General features: G+C 38.4%; 1 protein-coding gene across 1 annotated transcript in view; it reads left to right on the top strand.

Moving 5' to 3' along the window:
- Positions 1-360: 360 nt before the first annotated feature.
- The window catches only part of PLCXD3 (phosphatidylinositol specific phospholipase C X domain containing 3), a 191,793-nt gene continuing 169,023 nt past the window's right edge, over positions 361-23,130 (top strand). Inside the window, exon 1 of the mRNA XM_060146043.1 lies at positions 361-463. Coding sequence (XP_060002026.1) covers positions 361-463 — 103 coding nt within the window. The remainder of the gene's footprint in view (positions 464-23,130) is intronic.

The following is a 23,130-nucleotide window of genomic DNA, read 5'->3' as shown; positions in this document are numbered from 1 at the left end:
AGAAAAAGGAAAAAAAAAATAGTAAGAGGCCAAGGAACGCTGCAGAAATGGCGAGAAAAGACAGAGACGCATAGGAGGGATAAGACAGGAGGAGGGAGTCGGGGAGGGCGGGGAGAGAGGAGAAAGCTGAGCGCGGACGTCAGGAACAAAAGCTCCAGCGGAGTCTGGCGGAGGCACTAAGGGAGCATGGGGTGTTTTGAATAATTATTAAAATTAGCATGTGTCTGCGCCATCCTGTGGGTGTGGCGCGCAGCGGAGTGTAAACTCTAGCGGGGCTGGAGCAAACATTCGATTAGCGGCAGCAGCCTGCCAGCCTGCCCGAGGAGCGTGAGGACCAGCGCGCGGCACAGCGACCGCACGATGGCCTCGTCTCAAGGGAAGAACGAGCTGAAATTCGCCGACTGGATGGCCACTCTGCCCGAGAGCATCCACAGCATCCCCCTCACCAATTTAGCCATCCCAGGTAGGCGCGCTGAGGCTGCCGACGGGGCGCTCGGCGTCCGCTCCACCTGCCCCGCCCTGCTTTATCTGCCACGAAGTGGTAACTTGCCACGATGCCCGCGGGAGGGAAACTAGTCTCCAGGGGTGGGTCTCGGCCAGGAGAGTGCGTGCCTGGGAGCCTCCGGGCTCCTGGCGTTTTCCAAACGTCTGGGGACCGCGGCGCGGGGAGTCAAGGTGACTGATTTCCCATGGGTTTTTGAAGCAGGTTGTGTGAGAAGGCTGGGGCAGGGGAAAGGCTTGGCTCCAGGACGGCCCCTCGTGGCCCCCTGCCACGTTTTCCCCGAAGACTTGGGGCTGGGGGCGATTTCTGGGGCTGTGGGGTGATAGTGACCGGCGAGAGCGAGCTGCTGTCCTAAGGGCTCGGCTCCGGCCCGTGGACCTCCCACTCCATCCCTGTCACGGAATCAAGCGGATCTGGTGGATTTCTCTGTTAGAACCTTACCCGAGTCATTAATATTCGTCCCTAGTCTCCTTTAAAGACACAAAGCGCTTCCCGAAGAGTGATGAAAGTTCAGGGACCCGCGGCGGCGGCGTGATCGCTGCCCTTGACCGGGAGCTGAAGGGGGAGAGGAGAGGAGGCAGCAGTTTCTTGATCTGCGTGGACCTAGAGGGCCTGGCCGGGTGGCCGCCGTCTGGATTTTGGTCCAAGGGCTGTTAGCAGCCTACAGCGCGCGGGTCAGGAAAGCAAACCCTCGTGGACCGTGCATTTGTTGTTCGGGACAGAAGCTGGGCAGGGGAACCTGCGTGAGCTGCGGTGGAGGGGTGGGATTAATAGGCAAATCTTAGGGAAAAGATAATTGCGGTGGTGTCCGGACAGGCTAGCAGGACGGAAGCGTGGGCAAAGCGAGGAAGAGACTGGAGGCATCCAGAGGCTTCAGCATAGCGCGCACGACTGGGACCAGAGGACGAGGCAGGTTTTTGGGACGGGAGCGCAGCAGACCCTAGTTCAGATGTGCAGGAGGGAGGGTCGTTTCAGGACGGTGTACCACGGTGACAGCTGGGGACACAGCCATACTTCGTTGACTTTTCGCTTGGGCTGAGGGTGCAGATGCCTGACCCTTCCAGGACTCAGCTTAGAGGGCAAAATACCCTGCCCCAAGCTGTGCCGTGTTATCAAGTTCAACCTTCTGATCTGCCTTCTCTAGATCTGCCCTATCCGGCGCCCCCTCTCAGCCACTGGGGGAAATCATACTTTAAAAAAAAAAAAAAAAGAGGAAAAGATGGGTTTTCTTTAAAATCCCAAGAGTCTCTAACCAGTAGCCCTGGAATTGATCAGTAACTCAAATCAATGGTCGTTCATCAAGTGGATGTTTGGCAGTTATGACAGGCACAGGCTACACTCTGAGAGCCAACCCTGGAAGGGAAGGTTTCTTCTACTTTTGTCCTTCTTCAAGAGGTAGCTTCCCAAGAGCCCAGGTGTCTCCAAGGAAAAGAACAAGACAGCTTCTCCACTCTGCACTTACCCTGCTCCCTGGGTGAGCCTGGGATCGCTCTTTTGAAGGAGACCATAGAAAGCACAGAACTTTGTTGGCAAAATTCCACTCTCACTTCCACAGGCATTCCTATCCTCTTTTCTTCCTTCCTTTTTATTTTTTGGTTTTTAGAAGGTTACTTTTACATGGTCTCACCTGAGAATTTGTGTTCACATAAAAGGTAAGAAGGGCAAGGACCCTGTTGCCAGCCTCCTGATAGGTGACTCTCCAGAGACACAGGGAGGTTAAAAGCGCAAGTTCACATTGCAAGTTCTGAGGGATGGTATGATACCATGTCTGAATCTAACTTACTTTTTTATAATACTTCACTTTTCAAAGCCCTAGCATGTAGCCCAGATCACATAATCCTTCCCCAAACCTTGTGAAGCAGTCGATGCTGATAAGTATTAACTCCATTTCACAGATGTGAAAATTGCACCTCAGTGAAGGGAAATGACCTACAATCAGTTCAGTGATATAACCCTTAAAATGGTCCTTAGGAAAAAATCTCCTAGGAATTTTGGAGGGAAATGCTTTGGGGTTTGTATCTGGATGATTCAGCAACAACAAGTACTAATCAGGGTGAGAGGACAAGGGAATAGGCATTAGCAGGAACAGGATGAATTTTCTTTCCACAGGGCAAAGTGAAAACCTGAGGTCAGAGGCTTTGATATTCTGATAGTCCTACAGCAGAGACATACTGATGATGGCATTGGATGCAGTGGGAATTTCCACTACTTTCCCTCGTAGTTGTATACTCAAAGTGGATCCCCTGCAAAGCCTTCCATTCTCACCCTCAATACTTCTGAGAAAAAATAAACCCCTATTTCACCAATCTACACGCCTGAATTTCTCCATGATTCTGTAATGTACATTTGGCAGATCCACACATATAAATCCAGGTTTAAAAATGGGCTTGATACCTTTCCACATTACTCAACTTGTGAGAATTTTTGGAGGAAAAAAGACGTTCAAACTTCGATAGTCAGGGAAGACTAATTGGACACTATTAAACACTAATGGAATAATTGCCTTAAAATCATGCTAATAGCTTCCTGGCTGCTGCTTGTTTACTTGGCCAGTTGCTACAGCTTGAATTAAGTAATTATCTCCACCATTTAAAACCACTCCTGATGTACCACACAAGTGTTTTTCTGTAGAAGGGAACGGCTGCTCGGTCATACTCAAAGCTTCAGGTTTTCCTAGGTGGAGCAACTGGAGAGTGAAGAGCTGTCTAATTATGAAGCCATCCACCTGGGGCAGCTGATCTGGATCACCCAGAGCTAGTGCAAAGAACAATCTGCAGGTGTGTGATATTCCCCACCAGGTGTGCAGTTCTGGCATCTTTAAATGTTTCTCAAGTGTCTGCATCTTGATTGCTTTCATAACCAAATTTCTCAGCGGCTGTTTTGCATTGAAATGGCCTCATGATTCGGTATTGACTGGCCTAAGGAATTAAATTAGTAATCGGTATTAGTAGTTTTACTTTCACTTTATTTTTCAAAGGAATGGTAGTGTCGTAACACACTGACAGTTACTCGGATTTCGGTCTCATTTGTCTTTTCTTCCTATCTCTGATGACACCAAGCTAAGTTTTCATTCATACATGTTTGCTTAACAATATCCTGGCATTTTGGTTTATGAATAATGTGTCCTGTCACCACAAACAGTTGAGAGAGGATAAACAGGGATGGAAGCAGGGAGACAAAGTATCAAATTCAGGTGAGGTCTGATGAATTTCTGGCATCTTTGAAGCCGAGTTCTAACTCTATAATCGTAGTGCTGCCAGAACCATTGTAAAAAGATCCGTCATGGGAGCAAGCAAGCTATTGCTTGTAATTTGTTGGTGATCTGGATCTATGACAGGGAGTCATTCTGTCCAAAATCTAAAAGATCAGGAAGGGTTTTTACTCCATAAGAGGGGTCCGTTATGCATTTTCTGATATGTGATGAAAGTCTTCTTCACATAATACAGTAAATTGACCATGTAATAATGAAAGATTGGCTAAAATGTTGTGGGACTAGAATCTCAGAAAGAGTGTATGTTTCCTTGGTGTCAGAGTTGATTACTGAGTTGACCACCAGTTGGCCTTCGAGCTGGACCCGGGCAGAGTTTGCTTCCCCCATCCCCTGTCTTTGGAATGTACTTTCTGCCCACTGTTCACACAGTGGGAACCATTTTCAAGGATGCAGCCTTGAGAGAGCAATGTGTTACTGAGACCATCTGGACAGTGTAAGTGGCTGAACCTCTTTAAGGCCTCTATATAAACTTTTAAGATTCTGGCGGGTAGGTGCAGAGATCCAGTCATCTTGCAGCTGCCTTAAAACAAGCTTCTTAGGTAAGTTCCCTGCTTATTAAACTTGCCACCTATCAATCTGGAAGTGATATGCCTTTCTTTGGTCTCTCCCTTGCCAGTTTTCAAATCAAAACTTGAACAGGAATTGTTAATTGTACTTTAGATAAGGAACACAGAAATGCTTTAGAAATCGATCACTGTTCTTGTAGATTTTGTACACTCTTCCAGAAAATGCTAACACCAATGAAAAAGAACCGTCTTACTTAGGGAAACTAGATGTTTATATAGCTCCAGTTTCTGTGTTCTTGTGTTGGCTTTTATTAGTTTTAAATTTCTTCCCTCACAGTGATCTCTTCTTGTTGTTCCTGGAGCCAACTATCTTCCTTTTCCTTATAATTTACTATTTCTATTTTGATTGGGATGAGACAATCTACAGAGCAAATCTGGGACTGGGTCTAATTGTACAAGTTTCTTTTAAAACACAGGGCATTTTTTTTCATCATTTTAGTTCTGATAGTGATATGGAAGTTAATTTTTCAAAGCAATCAAAAAACAACAAAATTGTTTAGAATGACTATCTTTCTTGTGTTGCCTTTCCAATTCCCAGTTTTGGTTTTGGTTTTGCTAAAAAGAAAAAAATTGAATATCTGGAACATAATTTATCGTACTGGGGCTCGCTCTTGATGAATTGAACTGAATCACCAACTATTACTAATCAATATGAAATGATACTTCCGTCATTTTACAATTTACAAAGTGTTTTCTCATGAACACACATGCTTTTCACATGTTCTATCAATAGTCTCCTAAGGCCTTGCTACTCAACGTTGATCCAGGGACCAGCGGCATCAGCATACATGGGTGCTTGATAGAAATGCAGCGTCTTGGACCCCAGCCCTCAGGCCGATTTAATCACAATCTGCATTTTAACAAGGTCCCCAGGTGATTTATATACCCATTTAGTTTGAGAAACACTGCTTAGGGTATCTCTAAGAGGAACCTTTATGTAAGTGGCAGAACCAAATTTAAATATACATCTTTGAATAAGTTCTTTCTAATGGACCATGCAGTCTATCTGTGAGTGTTAAAATTTACAATCAGGCTTAGAGCCAGAGCTCCCATATCTGACTCAAGGCTAATGGCCCAGGTTGGGAACATTTCTGATAACTGACATTACAGTTCAATAAAATCACAATAAAAGTGATTTAATTGCTACCTAAGTGTGCAAATTAGGTCACTGTGATAAATGTAAAATCTTCCCCCTCATTTCCTTAAAGTCCTGATGCTCATTGATACCAGCCGTCAATAGCACTTAAAATCAGACCATCTGGTAATGCTACTGGTCACTAATGACAATTTAGGAGACACTCCATATTGGTTCTTGTCCATTTAATCCCACTTTTTTGTACGTGTTACAGGACCAGCGACTTTTGTTATATTTATAGGTCACAGATTTGTTCACCTTATCTATAAACTAAAACTTTTCAATATTGCTCTGAAGTAATAGTGGCATCATAAATGCAAACTGTAGTAATAATCAGCATCAGAAAAATCTCAAACACAAAGGTCAACAGTAACTTGAGTTTTGATGGAAAGAAGATCAATCTTCGTATTTGCAAACCATACCTCATTTATTTAAATCATGGTTTATATGGAATAGAAACATGCATAAATGTGGTTATAACTCACTTGTTTGAATTTTAGTTATTTTAGCATAATCAGTGCGCTAAAAGAGTTAAAATTTTAAAAAGAACCTTCAAGTTGTTAAAATAGATACGTTTATATGTTAAGGCTCACACACTTTACTCATATGAAGATTTCTCATATCATTACTTAGTTTCTTGTATCCTATTTAATTCCAACCCTACCTAATGAAAATAGAAAGAATAAGTTACAAAGAAGAGGAGTAAAACTGTTGAGTGACATACATCAGCAATAAAAATAGGAAATATTTATGAGGAAAGACTAATAAATGATGATACAGGGACACAAAATGTAATGTTCCCTAAACTCTATCAGCCCCAAAGTAAAATCGGAGTCATGTTCATTGTCAGTTTTGACCGCTCTCAAGTACCTCCTTCATGGACTTCCAAATAGTTCTAGAGGGCTTCCCTGATGGCGCAGTGGTTAAGAATCAGCCTGCCAATGCAGGGGATACGGGTTTGAACCCTGGTCCGGGAAGATCCCACATGCCGCGGAGCAACTAAGCCCGTGGGCCACAAATACTGAGCCTGCTCTTTAGAACAACTAATAAGCCCGCACACCACAACGACTGAAGCCCTTGTGCCTAGAGCCTGTGCTCCACAGCAAGAAAAGCCACTGCAATGAGAAACCCACGCACCGCAATAAAGAGTAGACCCGCTCACCGCAACTAGAGAAAGCCAGTGAGCAGCAATGAAGACGCAACGCGGCCATAAATAAATATATAAATAAAATAATTAAAAAACCCCAAATAGTTCTAGAAATCTCTGGAAAAATTCTTAAATATGTTTTATAAACCGATTTTGTGGGCTAACACACGTAGTATCAGCAATTTTCCTTCTTTCCTGTTTTGGGGAAACCTATGGGGAGTTGTCATGTTTGCTGCTTTGACATGTAGAGGAACTGTACTTCCATAGTTTTATACCCAAAACACCACTGCTGCTGGCAGACCCACCAGGGCTTGTGCTAAGTCTGCAGAGGCCCAACACTGAGGATGTTAATGAGTAACAAGGACCTCGGATTCCACTATGGTCAAAGGCTCTCAGAACTGGGTTTCCCCCATTGTGGAAGGTGCTGATGCCAATTCTACTGCTTATGCTGTCACTGCTGAAGCCATGAGTGCCAACACTGCCAGATCCTTTCAATCCTTTTGCTTTTTGTATGGATGCCAACAAAAGAGCTCTTTGAATTTATGTTGATTCTTTTGGTGTTGCCACCTTGCCCTAGGACTCAGGTATGAGTTTATGAGGGCCGGGCAGAGGACAATAGGTTTTATTCTGTACTCTGCATCATTCTCAATGTTCATTCACTCTCTGCATGCACATGTGCATGTGCATGTGCATGTGTGCATGCCCATAGGTGTATCAACTTTCTCTTAAGATAACTTCTTTTCCAAGAAGCTTCTTGATATTTCCTATAAGTAGACCTCTGGTGCTACCTAATTAATCATTCCTCCAGACAGGTCCAGAGTAGGAACAGAAACTGGGGTCCATACTGTTCCCAGTGAACAGCCTGGGACAATGTAAATAGAGCCAAATAATCTGATAGACCTAAGGTAGTTATTAACACCTTCATTGCTTTAAAGCACATTAATAGAGCAATTGATGTGTTTTGAGCCTTCAAGAGAAGGTTAAATCTCATACACACATATGCACACATTTTAACTATCGTTGGTTAAAGGGGTCAGCTCTGTTAATCTGGAAATTTTACCTATTACCACCAATGAGGTTTATCCATAACCATTACCCATGGGCACTCAAGGAACTTCTAGGTACAATCATGGAGTTTGTTATCCTCAAGAAGCTTATAGATTCTCTTAGTTCTCTTTCTCTGTGTAGGGTTAGAATCAGTCTCAGAAGATTGGGGACCAGAAAATTATAAAAATCATATATTCTAGAAGGCAGGGGAAAGTGAGAGAGAAAATTACCATGGTTCAAATGAAATTCGGCAACCAGAAGCTTTCTACAGCACCATATGCTTTTATTATGCTCTATTAAGAGAGGAAGATGGGTCAGAAGGAGACGGTTAAACATGCTTGAGAAGCTGCCAGGATTAGTAACCTCCGGAGATCAGGTACTGAAATGGATGGTCCATTGATTTGTTAGATGTGCTCTTGTTATGTTCCTATATTTCATTATAGATCCTGGGAGTGGACAACTCTTACACCACTCTATCTTAAATGTCAGCTAATATTACGTTTCACATAGAAGAATTCTTCTTGTGAATTAATTTTTATGAAGCAGCCATGTTTATCCTTGGTCAACATTATAAATGATGGTTGTGTTCCTTGATTCACTTGGAGAATTTTTCTTCATGAAGGTAAGTGGACTCTGATGAATGAATGACAATCTTAGTTGCCTTGTAGGCTTCCCTGGAGGTCCCCTCTGTCTTGTTGGCTGGTGAAGAGGAAGATGTACTTGAAGGGGTCTTCATGGGCAAATGGGAACCTATTTCAATACACAACTCTGACTATACTCCTCTGTTGCCATGTGGAGGAGGAGGAAGATGAGAAGAAGGAGGAACAGGGCTGTCTCAGCACAGAATTAGCCCTAAACACACTCCTGCCATGACCTGCTCTGGGCTTTTCTCAGGAAAAAAAAAATGGTCAAGGAATATAAAGGTATCACCTTGAAAGTTGCTAGAAAGGAAGGCTGCAGAACTGTCACCCCTCATTTCTCATTCCTCATTTCTCTTTGCATCAGTTCAAATTCCTTGGGTCTAGCATTAGAGTTTCACTCTTGAAAATGTCCTTAATTCTCATCTTACTCTTTCTTGTTCTGCTTACTTGGAAGAAACTCCAACTCAGTTAAACTCATTTTTCTACATTTTCCAATCCCAGAAAACTTCAGTGGCTAGATATTTTTGAAGAAAGAGTACACAGCCTGGATGGCTCCACTAACTAGACATTTTTGACCATGAATCTTACTGCACATCCTTAGTAATCTGACTGCATATCCCTAGTAATCTGACTGCATATCCCTAGTAAATTCATTTTCCTATTCTCTGAGATAATAACTTCATACTCTTCTTGCTTCTCAAATCAATATATCCCTCCCACCTCACTCTAAACTTATGACCTCACCTCTTATTTTACAGGAAAAAAATAGATGCAAACAGATAAGAACTTTCTCAGTTTCCCACAATTAACCCATCACCCCCCTGCATCTATTTCTGCATATTCTGTATTTTCTTTAGGTAAGAAGAAGTCATGACCTGATCCTACATAAGTCTAGCTTCTCTACTCATGGTCTGGATCTCATTCACTCAAATCTCCTACGTTTGATCTCAAATTTATCCCCTCTCTTTCCTGCCACTACCAGATCATTTCAGTCGCTACACAAACATATATTACTATAAATATTACCTCTCTTAAAGAAATAAAAATCCCCCTTGACTCCACACCTGTGTCTCTATCCACTGCACTATTTCTCTGATATTTGTAAAAATATCCCCTCTGTCTTCAGGTTATTTCCTTTCCTCTGCCTATGGCATACTAATCTCATTATTTCCCCACCACTGCACTAAAATTGTTCTTATCTAGGTTGCCAATGATTTTTTTTTTTTGCTAAAGTTAATGGATAATTCTCTATCATCGTATTTGACTTTTCAGCATCGTTTGATGTGACTGACCACACTCCTCTTCTTGAAACATGATCTTCCTTTGGTTTCTTAAGACACTTTGTGTGTGTGTGTGTGTGTGGTTAAAAAACACATGACATAAGATTTACCCTGTTAATTGTTTTTTAAGTGTTCAGTATTCTTAATTATAAGCACAAAGGTGTATAGAAGATCCCTATAACTTTTTCATCTTGCATGACTAAAACTTTATACCCATTAAATAGCAACTCATCATTTTCCCTTCCCACTAGGCCCTGCAACCACCATTCTACTTTCTACTTTGATGAAGTAGATACCTACTTCATGTAAGTAGAATAATGTAGTATTTGTTCTTTTGTGACTGGATTATTTCACTTAGCATAACGTACTCAAGGTTCATTCATGTTGTAGCATATGTCAGGATTTCCTTCCTTCTTCACAGCTGAGTAATATTCCATTGCATGTATATACCAATTTCGTTTATATATTCATCTGTCAGTGGACATTTAGGTTGTTTCTGTATCTTGACTATTGGGAATAATGGTGCAATGAACATGGGAGGGCTAATATCTCTTTAATAGCCTTTTTCAATTATTTTGATTAAATACCTAGAAGTGGGATTGCTGGGTCATATAGTAGTTATATTTTTAACTTTTTGAGGAAATGCCGTATTGTTTTCTGTAGCAGCTGCATCATTTTACATTCCTACCAACAGTGAACAAGGGTTCCAATTTCTCCATATCTTCACCAACATTTGTTATTTCTGGTTTTTTTTTTTTTGATAATTACTATCCTAACAGGTGTGGGTTGATATCTCATTGTGGTTTTGATTTTAATTTCCCTGATGATTAGTGATGCTGAACTTCCATTCATGTACCTGTTGGCCATTTGTATGTCTTTTTAGGAGAAATGCCTATTTAAGTCTTTTGACATTTTTTAGTTAGGTTATTTGGTATTTGGTTGTAGGAGTTGATATATTTTGGAAATTAATTCCTTACAGATATATGATTTGTAAATGTTTTCTCCCATTTCATAGGTTGCATTTTCACTCTGTTGATTGCTTCCTTTGCTATCCAGAAGTTCTTTAGTTTCATATAGCTCCACTTGTCTATTTTTTCTTTTGTTGTCTGTGCTTTTCATGTCGTAACCAAGAAATCATTGCCAAGGTCAATGTCCAGAAGCTTTCCCCTCATGTTTTCTTCTAGAACTTTTACAATTTTAGGTCTTACATTTAGATCTTTAGTTCATTCTGAGCTTATTTGTGTATGATGTATGGTCCAGTTTCATCCTTCTGCATGTAGATATCCATTTTCCCAACACATTTGTTGAAGAGACTAAACATTCATCGTTGTGTATTCTTGACACCCTTGTCGAAGATCAGGTGACTGTATATGTGTGGGTTTATTTCTGTGTTCTACATTTTGTTCTGTTGGTCTATACGTTTGTCTTTGTGCTAGTACCATACTGCTTTGATTGCTTTAGCTTTGTAATATGTTTTGAAACACAAAGGTTTATGCCTCCAGCTTTGTTCTTCTGTCTTAAGATTGTTTTGTTTATTTGGAGTCCTTTGTGGTTCCATATGAATTTTAGCATTGTTTTTTCTATTTCTGTAAAAAAAATGCCATTGAGATTTTGACAGGGATTGCTTTGAATCTGATTACTTTAGGTAGTTTGGGTGTTTTAACAACACTAAGTCTTCCATCCACAAACAGGGGATGTGTTCCCTTTTATTTGAGTCTTCTTTAATTTTTCACAAATGTTTTTCAGTTTTCTGAGTACAAGTCTTTTACATCCTTGGTTAAGTTTTGTTTGTTTGTTTGTTTGTTTTTGACCATGCCATGCGGCATGTGGGATCTTAGTTTCCCAACCAGGGATCAAATCCGTGTCCCCTGCTGTGGAAGTGTGGAATCTTAACCATTGGACCACCAAGGAAGTCCCCCTTGGTCAAGTTTATTCTTAAATATTTTTTTCCTTTTGATGCTCTTATATATAAGATTGTTTTCTTAAATTCCCTTTTGGATTGTTGATTTTTAGTATATAGAAATAAAACTGATTTTTGTATGTTGATTTTGATCCTGCAACTTTACTAAAAGCATTTATTCTAACAGGTTTTTGTTGATTTTGTTGTTGTTGTTGTTGTGTGTATGTGTGTAATCTTTAGGGTTTTCTACATATAGAATCATGTCATCTATAAACGGAGATAATATTAGTTTTTTCTTTCCTATTTGGATGTCCTTCATATCTTTTTCTTGCTTAATTGCTCTGGCTAGATTTCCAGTACTATGCTGAATAGAAGTGGTAACAGTGGGTATACTTGCTTTGTCCTGATCTTAGCAGAATCATTTTCAGCTTTAACTATGATGTTAGCTGTGGGCATTTCATTTTTTATGTTAAGGTAAATATCCTTCTGGTCCCAGTTTGTTGAGTATTTTTATCATAAAAGGGTGTTGAATTTTGTCAAATGCTTTTTCTGCATCTGTAAAGATGATCATGTGATTTTTACCCTTTATTCTGTTAATGATGTATCACATTGATTGATTTTCATATGTTGAATGTTCCTTGCACTCTTGGATTAAATCCCACTTCGTCATAGTGTATGATTCTTTTAATGTGCTATTGAATTTGGTTTGCTAGTATTTTGTTGAGGAATTTTGCCTTTATATTCATCAGGGATATTGGACTATAGTTTTCTTGTAGTGTCTTTGGCTAGCTTTAGTATCAGCGTAATGCTGGCCTCAAAAATGAGTTTGGAAGTGTTCCCTCCTCTTTAACATTTTAGAAGAGTTTAAGAAAGATTGTCATTAACCCTTTAAATATTTGTTAGAATTTAGCACTAAAGCTGCCTGGTCCTGGGCTTTGCTTTGCTTAGAGATTTTTAATTACCGATTCAATCGCCTTATTAGTTATGGGTCTGTTCAGATTTTCTATTTCTTCATGATTCAGTCTTGGTAGAGTGTATGTTTCAAGAAATTTATCCATATATTCCATGCTATACAGTTCATTGGCATAAAATTGTTCATAGTAGTCTCTATTAATCCTTTTTGTTTATGTGGCCTCAGTTGTAATGTCTCTTTTTCATTTCTGATTTCATTTATTTGAGTCTTCTCTTTTTTTCTTAGTCTTACTATAGGTTTGTCAGCTGTGTCTATCTTTTCAAAATACCAACTCTTAGTTTTGATGATTTGTTAAAGCTATTTTTCTATTCTCAGTTTTATGTATTTCCTCTCGAATCTTTATTATTTCCTTTCTTCTATTAACATTGGGCTTAATTTGTTCTTTTATTTTCTAACTTCTTGAGGTATAGAATCAGGTTGTTCATTTAAGATTTTTTTTAATGTTTTAAATCAGAAAAGACATACTGTACTTGTTTGAAATTTTTTGCCTTAAAAGAGATCTTTCTTCTTTTTTTAATGAAGGTGTTTATTGCTATACACTTTGTTCTTACTAATGCATTTGATGCATCTCATAAGTTTTGGTATGGCATGTTTTCATTTCCTTTGTCTCAAGATATTATCTAATTTCCATTTTGATGTCTTACTTGACCTATTTGTTATTAAAGAGTATATTGTTTAATATCCATATATTAAAGAAATTTTCAGCTTTATTCTTCTATTGATTTCTAGTTCAATTTTATTGTGGTCAGAAAAGACACTTGGGGCTTCCCTGGTGGCGCAGTGGTTGAGAGTCCACCTGCCGATGCAGGGGACACGGGTTCGTGCCCCGGTCCGGGAAGATCCCATATGCTGCAGAGCGGCTGGGCCTGTGAGCGATGGCCGCTGAGCCTGCATGTTCGGAGCCTGTTCTCCACAACGGGAGAGGCCACAAGAGTGAGAGGCCCACGTAACACAAAAAAAAAAAAAAAAAGAAAAAAAGAAAAAAGATAAAGAGAAGACACTTGGTATGATTTCAATCTTTTAAATTTATTTAATCCTTTTGTTTTGTGACCTAACATGTGATTTATCCAGGATAATGTTCTGTGTGTGCTGGATAAGAATGTGTATTCTGCTGCTGTTGGATGGAATGTTCTATGTAATTTGGTCTATAATGTTGTGTTCAAGTTCTCTGTTTCCTTGATCTTGTTTGAACATTCTATCCATTATGAAAGGTGGAGTATTGAAATCTCCTATTATTATAGAGTTACTGTCTATTTATCCCTTCAGTTTTGTCAATGTATGCTTTATATATTTATATACTCTGATGTTGGGTGTCTATATTTATTTATAATTTATATATCTCCATTTTTATGTGACAGTTTTGTGACAGTTTTTGACTCTTGGACAGTTTTTTGACTTAAAGTCTATTGTGTCTGATATAAATATAACTGCTCCGACTCGCTTTTAGTTTCCATTTGCATGGAATATATTTTTCTATCCTTTCATTTTCAGTCTATGTGTGTCCTTAAATCTAAAGTGAGTATCCTATTTCAACAACACATTAAAAAGATCATGAACAATGATCAAGTGGGTTTTATCCTTATGATGCAAAGATTGTTCAACATACACAAATTAATAAATGTTATACATAACATTAATATAGTAAAAAATAAAAATCACATGATTTCTCAATAGATGCAGAGAAAACATTTGACAAAATTCAATGCCATTCCATAATTAAATCTTTCAACAAATTAGGTGTAGAGGGAATATATCTCAATGTAATAAAGGCCATATAGGACACATTCACAGCTAACATCATACTCATATGTAAAAAGCTGAAAAGAGTTTCCTCTAAAAACAGGAACAAGACAAGGGTGCCCACTCTCACGGCTCCTATTCAATCTAGTACTGGAAGACCTAGCCATAACAATTCGATAAGGAAAGAAATAAAAGTCATCCAAATAAGAAAGGAAGAAGTAAATTTTCTCAGTTTACAGAAGACGTGATCTTATATATAGAAAACCCTAAAGGCTCCACCAAAAAACCTGCTAGAACTAATAAACAAATTCAGTAAAGTTGCTAGGTACAAAATCAATATACAAAAATTAGTTGCCTTTCTATACACTAAAAACAAAATATCTGAAAGAGAAAAAAGGAAAACAATCCAATTTACAATAGTAAATTAAAACAATAAAATACTTAGGACTATAGGTACCCTTCACTTTTTGAAAGTTCACTTTATGCCATTTTGCTTTTATGAAAGACCTACATTAGTACTTATTTTTCTAACCAAAAAAAAATCTGAAGAATATTTTCACTTTTACGAAAAAAAGCAAAAGGCAAAAAGTGTTCAAATTTGTTTTGCAGTGAGTCATTACAAAGGCAGCACTCACCCTGAGCTGCCAGAATGGCACTTCTAAGCTCCATCCCTGGGAGCTATGCTCAGTGTCTCAGCATCAAGCCATCATACATTGAACCGTGTCTGCGAGCATCTTTGCATTATCTTGATTTGTTTTATACATCAATTAACAACATCTGTCCTAATTGCTTCTTTGATTTATGCCATTTCTGTTTACAAAAGGTTTCATAGGAACACTCTACTTTCAGAGAGTGAGGGAAACCTGTAAACTTAACCAAGGAGGTGAAATATCTGTACACTGAAAATTATGAGATGTTGATGAAAGAAATTGAAGAAGACAAAAATTAATGAAAGATATTCCATGTTGTGGGATCAGAATAATTAATATTGTTAAAATGCCCATACTACCCAAAGCCATCTATAAATTCAATGCAATCCCTATAAAAATTCCAATGGCATTTTTCACAGAAATAGAAAAAAAAATCCTAAAAGTCATATGGAACTACAAAAGACTTGAATATCCAGAGCAATCTTGAGAAAGAAGGACAAAGCTGAAGCATCACACTTCCTGATTTCAAACTATACTACAAAGCTATAGTAATCAAAACAGTTTTCTACTGGCATAAAAACAGACATGTTGACCAATGGAATAGAATCAAGAGTCCAGAAATAAACCCATGAATATGTGGTCAACTATTATTTGACAAGGGAGTCAATAATACTCAATGGGAAAAAGATAATCTTTTCAATAAATGGTGTTGGGAAAACTGGCAAGAGAATGAAATTGGACCCCTTTCTTATACCATACACAAAAATTATCACAAAATGGATTAAAAACTTAAACATAAGGACTGAAACTATAAAACTTCTCAAAGAAAATATAGGGAAAAACTCCTTGACTTTGGTCTTGGCAATGATTTTTTGGATATGACACAAAAAAACACAAGCAGCAAAACTGAGAATGAATAGGTAGGACTACAACAAACTACAAAGCTTCTGCACGGCAGAAGAAACAATCAACAAAATGAAGAGGCATCCTAAAGAATGGTAGGAAATATTTGGAAACCATATATTTAATAATGGGTTAATTTTCAAAATATGTAAGGAATTCCTACAACTCAATAGCAAAAAACAAATAATCTGATAAAAACTGGCAGAGGACCTGAATAGACATTTTCCAAAGAAGACATACAAATGACCAACAGGTACATTAAAAGATGCACAAAATCACTAATCATTATTAGTTACTAGTCATCTAGTTACTGTCATCTCCCACATGAATTACTCCAAAGGCCTCCTAACCAGGTTCCCTGACCTCTTTTTGCCTTTCTACACAGAGTATCTTTTAAAAGTATAAATCAGGTACATCATTAACTTGTTTAAAACCCTCTGCATTTATACTAAAATTACTGGTCCCTATCTCTCTGACCTCGACTCTTTCTACCCTTTGCTTACTCACTAATCCCAGCTATTCTTTCTGGCCCTCATACCCTCCAGATTCCTCCCTGTCTTAGAGCTTTGCTTGGAATCTTCCTTCAGATTATCAACAGCCTGCCTTCTTCTCCTTATGGCCTCAAGTATGATGCCTTCTGCTCAGGAGATATTCCCTGACTGTGTTAGCCAATGCAGTTCACCTCCACCCTCATCATTTTTTCTAACAATTGATTGGCTTATCTTCTTCATAGTGCTTGGGTAACAATAATTAATTTATTTATATCTTATTGTCTGTCAACTGGGTAGAATATAAGCACCTTGAAGGCAAGACCTTATTTGAATCTTTTCTAGTGCCCAAAGTATGCCTGGCCTATAGTTGTGTGGTATATATATGTTGACAAATGAAAAAGCCAGTATAGAGGGACTCTGATCTTGCACAAAAGATTCTGTTCTGTTGATCTGAGAACAAGCCAACCTAAAGAAATTATTCAAGTCAGCTCCATTATTCAAAATTTTTAACAAGTCTGGATCAAAAATGGGTTAATTTCAGTAAAGGGATGATCTCAGTGAACTTTAATAAAGACTATTTATTAAATAGTCTATATATTATAAAGACTTTATAGAACTTTAATAAAGAACTTTAATAAAGACTATATATTAAATAGACTATTTATTAAATGGGCTCAATGTTTTTTGAATGAGACATGATAATTGAACAAAATGAAATAGAAATTTGTTTTATACAGCAGTTTTTAGCCATTATGGCACTGAGTGTTCAACCAATTTCTTATAATTTATATGTTTATATACTTAATAATTGTTATAATAAAGACTTTGAAGAAATATTAGATTGGCCTATGCTTTCAAGGAAAAAAAACTTTGCTATCTTTAATACTGCTTTGATTTTAAAGTTTTGTATTTCAGTTATCTATAAGTTGGTAATTCAAGTATGATCTGTATAGTGACTTATTGAACCAAAATATAGTAATAATATTCAACTCCACAATTATTTTGAATAATGCTTTTATTAGCCTCTGTAAAGGAATATGAGGAATTCTATTAAAATACAACAAAAGTATACATGATAGCCACAAGGCAAAAAAGAGGATCCATCTACAAAACCAATATAATGGATTTAAAATGTCACATACAAAAGATGTAAGAGCTGGCACTAAATTGCAGAAATGTGTTAACATGGATGAAGTCAAGAAAGTGTTGAGATTAAAACAATGAAGACAATACCAAGATCTCTCTTTGCTATACTTGGAACTAGAAGTAGTATAAGGAAAGGTTAGAACATTGTTTAGGGCAGATGGTGTGAAATGAACAAATGATAAAAAGAAATAAGGACTATGTAATTCAGGCAGAGGAGATATAGTTTTAAAATGCCGGCTCTGGTTTCAAACACCTGGGGTTTGTAGCGTGGCTTTGCCATTTATTAGCTCTGTGCTTCAGTTTTCTCAACTAAAATGTGGGGATAATAATAATACTTCATAGACTGTTATGAGTACTTCATAGGTATAATACTTCTTAGGTTGTTGTAAGGATTAAATGAGGATGCGTGTAAAGTGTCTAAGAAGGCCTGGTGTACATGATATTACCTACTCATGTTTCACTTGTGATTTTCAATCAGGATGAATAATCTTCAGAAGAAAAGTGAGAGGATTGTAAGAAAAAATGTTTTCAAATGGGTTCAAGCTTTTGTGCCAAGGCAATGTATATCTCTGGGTACTAAGGGGGAAAAATGATAAAATACTATAGAATCAAGAAATCATTTCTAGAGATTGTGAAAACTGAGGTATAAAGGTATGCAAATGTCACAATGTCCAAAAGAGGAAAAATAAATCCCAGTGACTTCATATGGTAATACCTGAATGATTTGTAAGTGATTAAAAAAGGAAGTGATGGTAAAGGATCACTTTGTACTGTGAAAAGTGAATCAGTTGGTTGACATGGGTCCCTGATGGCGGTCCTGGATCTGCAGCCAAGTGTTGGGCAAATCACTTAACTCTACTAGGTCTGTGGTGTTACATCTGTAAAACTGCTTGGCAGTTAATGTTGTGGACAAACTTGGTTCAAACCATGACTCTGCTATTTACCAGCTGACTCAGGGGAGTCACTAAAAACCCTCTGAGTTACAATTTCCTCAGCTCCCAAATGGAGATAATGACAGTACCAAACTCACATCCTTTATGGTGAGGATTCAATAAAATAAAGTATCTAGCATACCTGTCACAGAATAAATGGTCAATAAATGTAACTGTTTTTCTCATTCCATCATGTCTAATTAAGCTCATTTACTTTGCTAACAGGGTCCCTTGTGGGACCTACCTGGCTCTTTGCTTTTGTAGCTCCTTTTCCCTTGTCTCCCCTCAGTCAAAGCCTGTTGACTTTTCTCTTTTCCCTTTGCAGGCTCAGCCCTGCCATAGGCTCCAGAACCCGTCCCACCATAAACAAGGGAATGTAAAGAGGGCCATTTCACCAGTTTCCTTACTGCATCTAGTACTCAGCTTCTAATGCAGCTGCATAGAGAACAATGAACTGTTGTAGGAGGGGCACACATAAGTAGCTCAGAGAGGGGAACGGAGCTTCCCATTGGTGATAAAGATATTGGCCAGGTAGACCCAGTTGCAAGTGATTAGAAGAATATCCATATCCAGAGAGGACAGGGTCCAGCAATAGTTCTGGTCCAGCACAGAGAACAGAGTCCAATACATGGACAGAGATAATAAGAAACCTACAAGCAGATTTCCCAGAAACACAGGGAAACTTCAGCCAGGTTGAACTTGCTCACATGAAGTTTACTTGTCCAAGTCTGAGCTTTGGACACCACCTTAGATGGTTAAACTTTTCTCTTTAAGTTCTTCAGCCCCAGGCTGTACCCATATCCTAGGATGAGAAAAGTTCTGTATGATTCTTCCCAGTCCCACCCAGTCCCAGAATACCTTGTGCCTGCCGGAGGTCTCTTTCACTGTGATTTATGAGAAAACTCCTGATTGTTACATGTTGATACATTAGGTAACAGAGGCTAAATTTTAAAATGATTTATAAACTTGAAGATTAATTGGAGCTATTTTGACAAGCTTTAACAATAGTCAAACAAATAAATCAAAATATAAAATATGTAAAATCAGGTCGACAGAAACTTGATTTAACTGTGGTTTGTGAGAAAAGGATCTAGGGCACATAGCCAACTGGGAGCTGGCTGTAAGTCAGTAGGGTGACATGGCAGCAATAATGTGTATGCACACGTGGGCTGCAGCACCAGATATAGTTAGCAGAGCAACAGGTATAATAGCCTGGCTGACCCTGTGCTGGGCAGAGCCATCTGCAACATGGTGCTCTGTTCTGGGCTTCAAACTTTCACGGAGATTTTGGAAAGCTGCAGGGTGTAGGGGGAACAAGGGATTGTGGATTGTGGGGAGGGCTTTACCGAATCATTGACTCTGAAGTTTCTGGAAGCCAACTTTCATGGGAATATAGCCACCTCTCTTCAGACACATGAAGGAGAAGTCTATGAAGTTCTAAATTAAAGCAATAAAAAAAAAAGAATTTAAAAGGATGAAGATTTTGGCAAGCTGAAAACAAGGAAGAACGTTTTATCAATGTGATTTTTACCCTCTCTAGTAGAAATGTGTAAAGAGAGCTGAATGGTTATCTTCAAAACATCTGCATTTACACAGAATTTGATCCAGATGACCTCTAAGGTCTTTTCTGCTTCTAAGACACTGTGATTTTGGATATATTACTTATTGTCTCATAACATCAGTTTCTTATATTAAAATGGGGGTAGAAATAGGACCCATCTTCATATGATTGTTGTATAAATCAACTCACTGATCACTCTTTCTGCCTTAACCTGTCCTCCATCTGTAGCATGGTTTTGTTCTTTTCCCTTCGTTTTTATAGTTTTACTTATTGTTTAATTGCCTGGAAGAATTTAGCAATCTCTTCTAGCAGGAAGGATATGAACAGAAAATTGAGTACCCCAGGAACAAAGCCCATTTTAATTTAAGTCCTGAATATTATTTCCAGGGCTATTAGATTAAGAATAATATTTTGGTGTATCAGTAGGCAGAATTTATTTTTCTCTGTCAATGTAATTATTGAAACTGACCACCTGTGATAGAAGATATGCAACTTCCCAGCTGCAATCATTCCATTACCCACACACAAATTGGGATTCCCTGGGCCTTTCCTGAAGTCAAGATGCCAGAATGACCCTAAGGACCTGACTTCAAGCAAAGTTCTTGAAAGAGAAAACAACAACTATGAGTTCAAAATGTTTTTCTCCTTAAAGCCAGCTTACTCTCCAGACATCTCATTATGTTAATGTGCAGTTCATCCAAGGATCATTTCAACAATTTAATGGGGGTACACTATAGAATTTGGCAACAATAAATATCAAAGAGTAGAATGATGGTTACCAGGAGGTGGTGGAGAGGAGGGGGAACTGGAGAATTGTTTAGTGTGATTAGAATTTCAGTTTTGCTGAAGATCGCCTCGGTTTTACTGGAGATCTCTTGTACAACAATGTGAATATGCTTAACACTATTGAAATGTACACTTAAAAGTGGTTAAGATGGTAAGTTTTATGTTATAGTTTTTTTTTTTACATCTTTATTGGAGTATAATTGCTTTACAAATGTGTGTTAGTTTCTGCTTTATAACAAAGTGAATCAGTTATACATATACATATGTTCCCAAATCTCTTCCCTCTTACATCTCCCTCCCTCCCACCCTCCCTATCCCAACCCTCCAGGCAGTCACAAAGCACCGAGCTGATATCCCTGTGCTATGCGGCTGCTTCCCACTAGCTATCTACCTTACGTTTCGTAGTGTATATATGTCCATGCCTCTCTCTCGCTTTGTCACATCTTACACTTCCCGCTCCCCATATCCTCAAGTCCATTCTCTATTAGGTGTGTATCTTTATTCCTGTCTTACCCCCAGGTTCTTCATGACATTTTTTTTTCTTAAATTCCATATATATGTGTTAGCATACGGTATTTGCCTTGCTCTTTCTGACTTACTTCACTCTGTATGACAGACTCTAGGTCTATCCACCTCATTACAAATAGCTCAATTTCGTTTCTTTTTATGGCTGAGTAATATTCCATTGTGTATATGTGCTACATCTTCTTTATCCATTCATCCGATGATGGACACTTAGGTTGCTTCCATCTCCTGGCTATGGTAAATAGAGCTGCAATGAACATTTTGGTACATGACTCTTCTTGAATTATGGTTTTCTCAGGGTATATGCCCAGTAGTGGGATTGCTAGGTCATATGGTAGGTCTATTTGTAGTTTTTAAAGGAACCTCCATATTGTTCTCCATAGTGGCTGTACCAATTCACATTCCCACCAGCAATGCAAGAGTGTTCCCTTTTCACCACACCCTCTCCAGCGTTTATTGTTTCTAGATTTTTTGATGATGGCCATTCTGACTGGTGTGAGATGATGATATCTCATTGTAGTTTTGATTTGCATTTCTCTAATGATTATTGATGTTGAGCATACTTTCATGTGTTTTTTGGCAGTCTGTATATCTTCTTTGGAGAAATGTCTATTTAGCTCTTCTGCCCATTTTTGGATTGGGTTGTTTGTTTTTCTGTTATTGAGCTGCATGAGCTGCTTATAAACTTTGGAGATTAATCCTTTGTCGGTTGCTTCATTTGCAAATATTTTCTCCCATTCTGAGAGTTGTCTTTTGCTCTTGTTTATGGTTTCCTTTGCTGTGCAAAAGCTTTTAAGTTTCATTAGGTCCCATTTGTTTATTTTTATTTCCATTTCTCTAGGAAGTGGGTCAAAAAGGATCTTGCTGTGATTTATGTCATAGAGTGTTTTCCTCTAAGAGTTTGATAGTTTCTGGCCTTACATTTAGGTCTTTAATCCATTTTGATCTTATTTTTGTGTATGGTGTTAGGGAGTTATGTAATCTCATACTTTTACATGTACCTGTCCAGTTTTCCCAGCAACATCTATCGAAGAGGCTGTCCTTTCTCCACTGTACATTCCTGCCTCCTTTGTCAAAGATAAGGTGACTATATGTGCATGGGTTTATCTCTGGGCTTTCTATCCTGTTCGATTGATATATATTTCTGTTTTTGTGCCAGTACCATACCGTCTTGTTTACTGTAGATTTGTAGTATAGTCTGAAGTCAGGGAGCCTGATACCTCCAGCTCCGTTTCTCTTTCTCAAGATTTCTTTGGCTATATGGGGTCTTTTGTGTTTCCATACAAATTGTGAATTTTTTTGTGCTAGTTCTGTGAAAATTGCCAGTGGTAGTTTGATAGGGATTGCATTGAATCTGTAGTTTGCTTTGGGTAGTAGAGTCTTTTTCACAATGTTGATTCTTCCAATCCAAGAACATGGTATATCTCTCCATCTATTTGTATCATCTTTAATTTCTTTCAGCAGTATCTTCTTATTTTCTGCATACAGGTCTTTTGTCTCCTTAGGTAGGTTTATTCCTAGATATTTTATTCTTTTTGTTGCAATGGTAAATGGGAGTGTATTCTTCATTTCACTTTCAGATTTTTCATCATTAGTGTATAGGAATGCCAGAGATTTCTGTGCATTAATTTTGTATCCTGCAACTTTACCAAATTCATTGATTAGCTCTAGTAGTTTTCTGGTAGCATCTTTAGGATCCTCTACGTATAGTATCATGTCATCTGCAAAGAGTGACAGCTTTCCTTCTTCTTTTCCGATATGGATTCCTTTTATTTCCTTTTCTTCTCTCATTGCTGTTGCTAAAACTTCCAAAACTATGTTGAATAATAGTGGTGACAGTGGGCAACCTTGTCTTATTCCTGATCTTAGTGGAAATGTTTTCAGTTTTTCACCATTGAAGATGATGTTGGCTATGGATTTGTCATACATGGCCT

Source organism: Lagenorhynchus albirostris, chromosome 3 (assembly GCF_949774975.1).
Source record: "Lagenorhynchus albirostris chromosome 3, mLagAlb1.1, whole genome shotgun sequence".
Taxonomy (NCBI): Eukaryota; Metazoa; Chordata; class Mammalia; order Artiodactyla; family Delphinidae; genus Lagenorhynchus; species Lagenorhynchus albirostris.
This window is presented reverse-complemented; position numbering and strand designations above follow the sequence as displayed.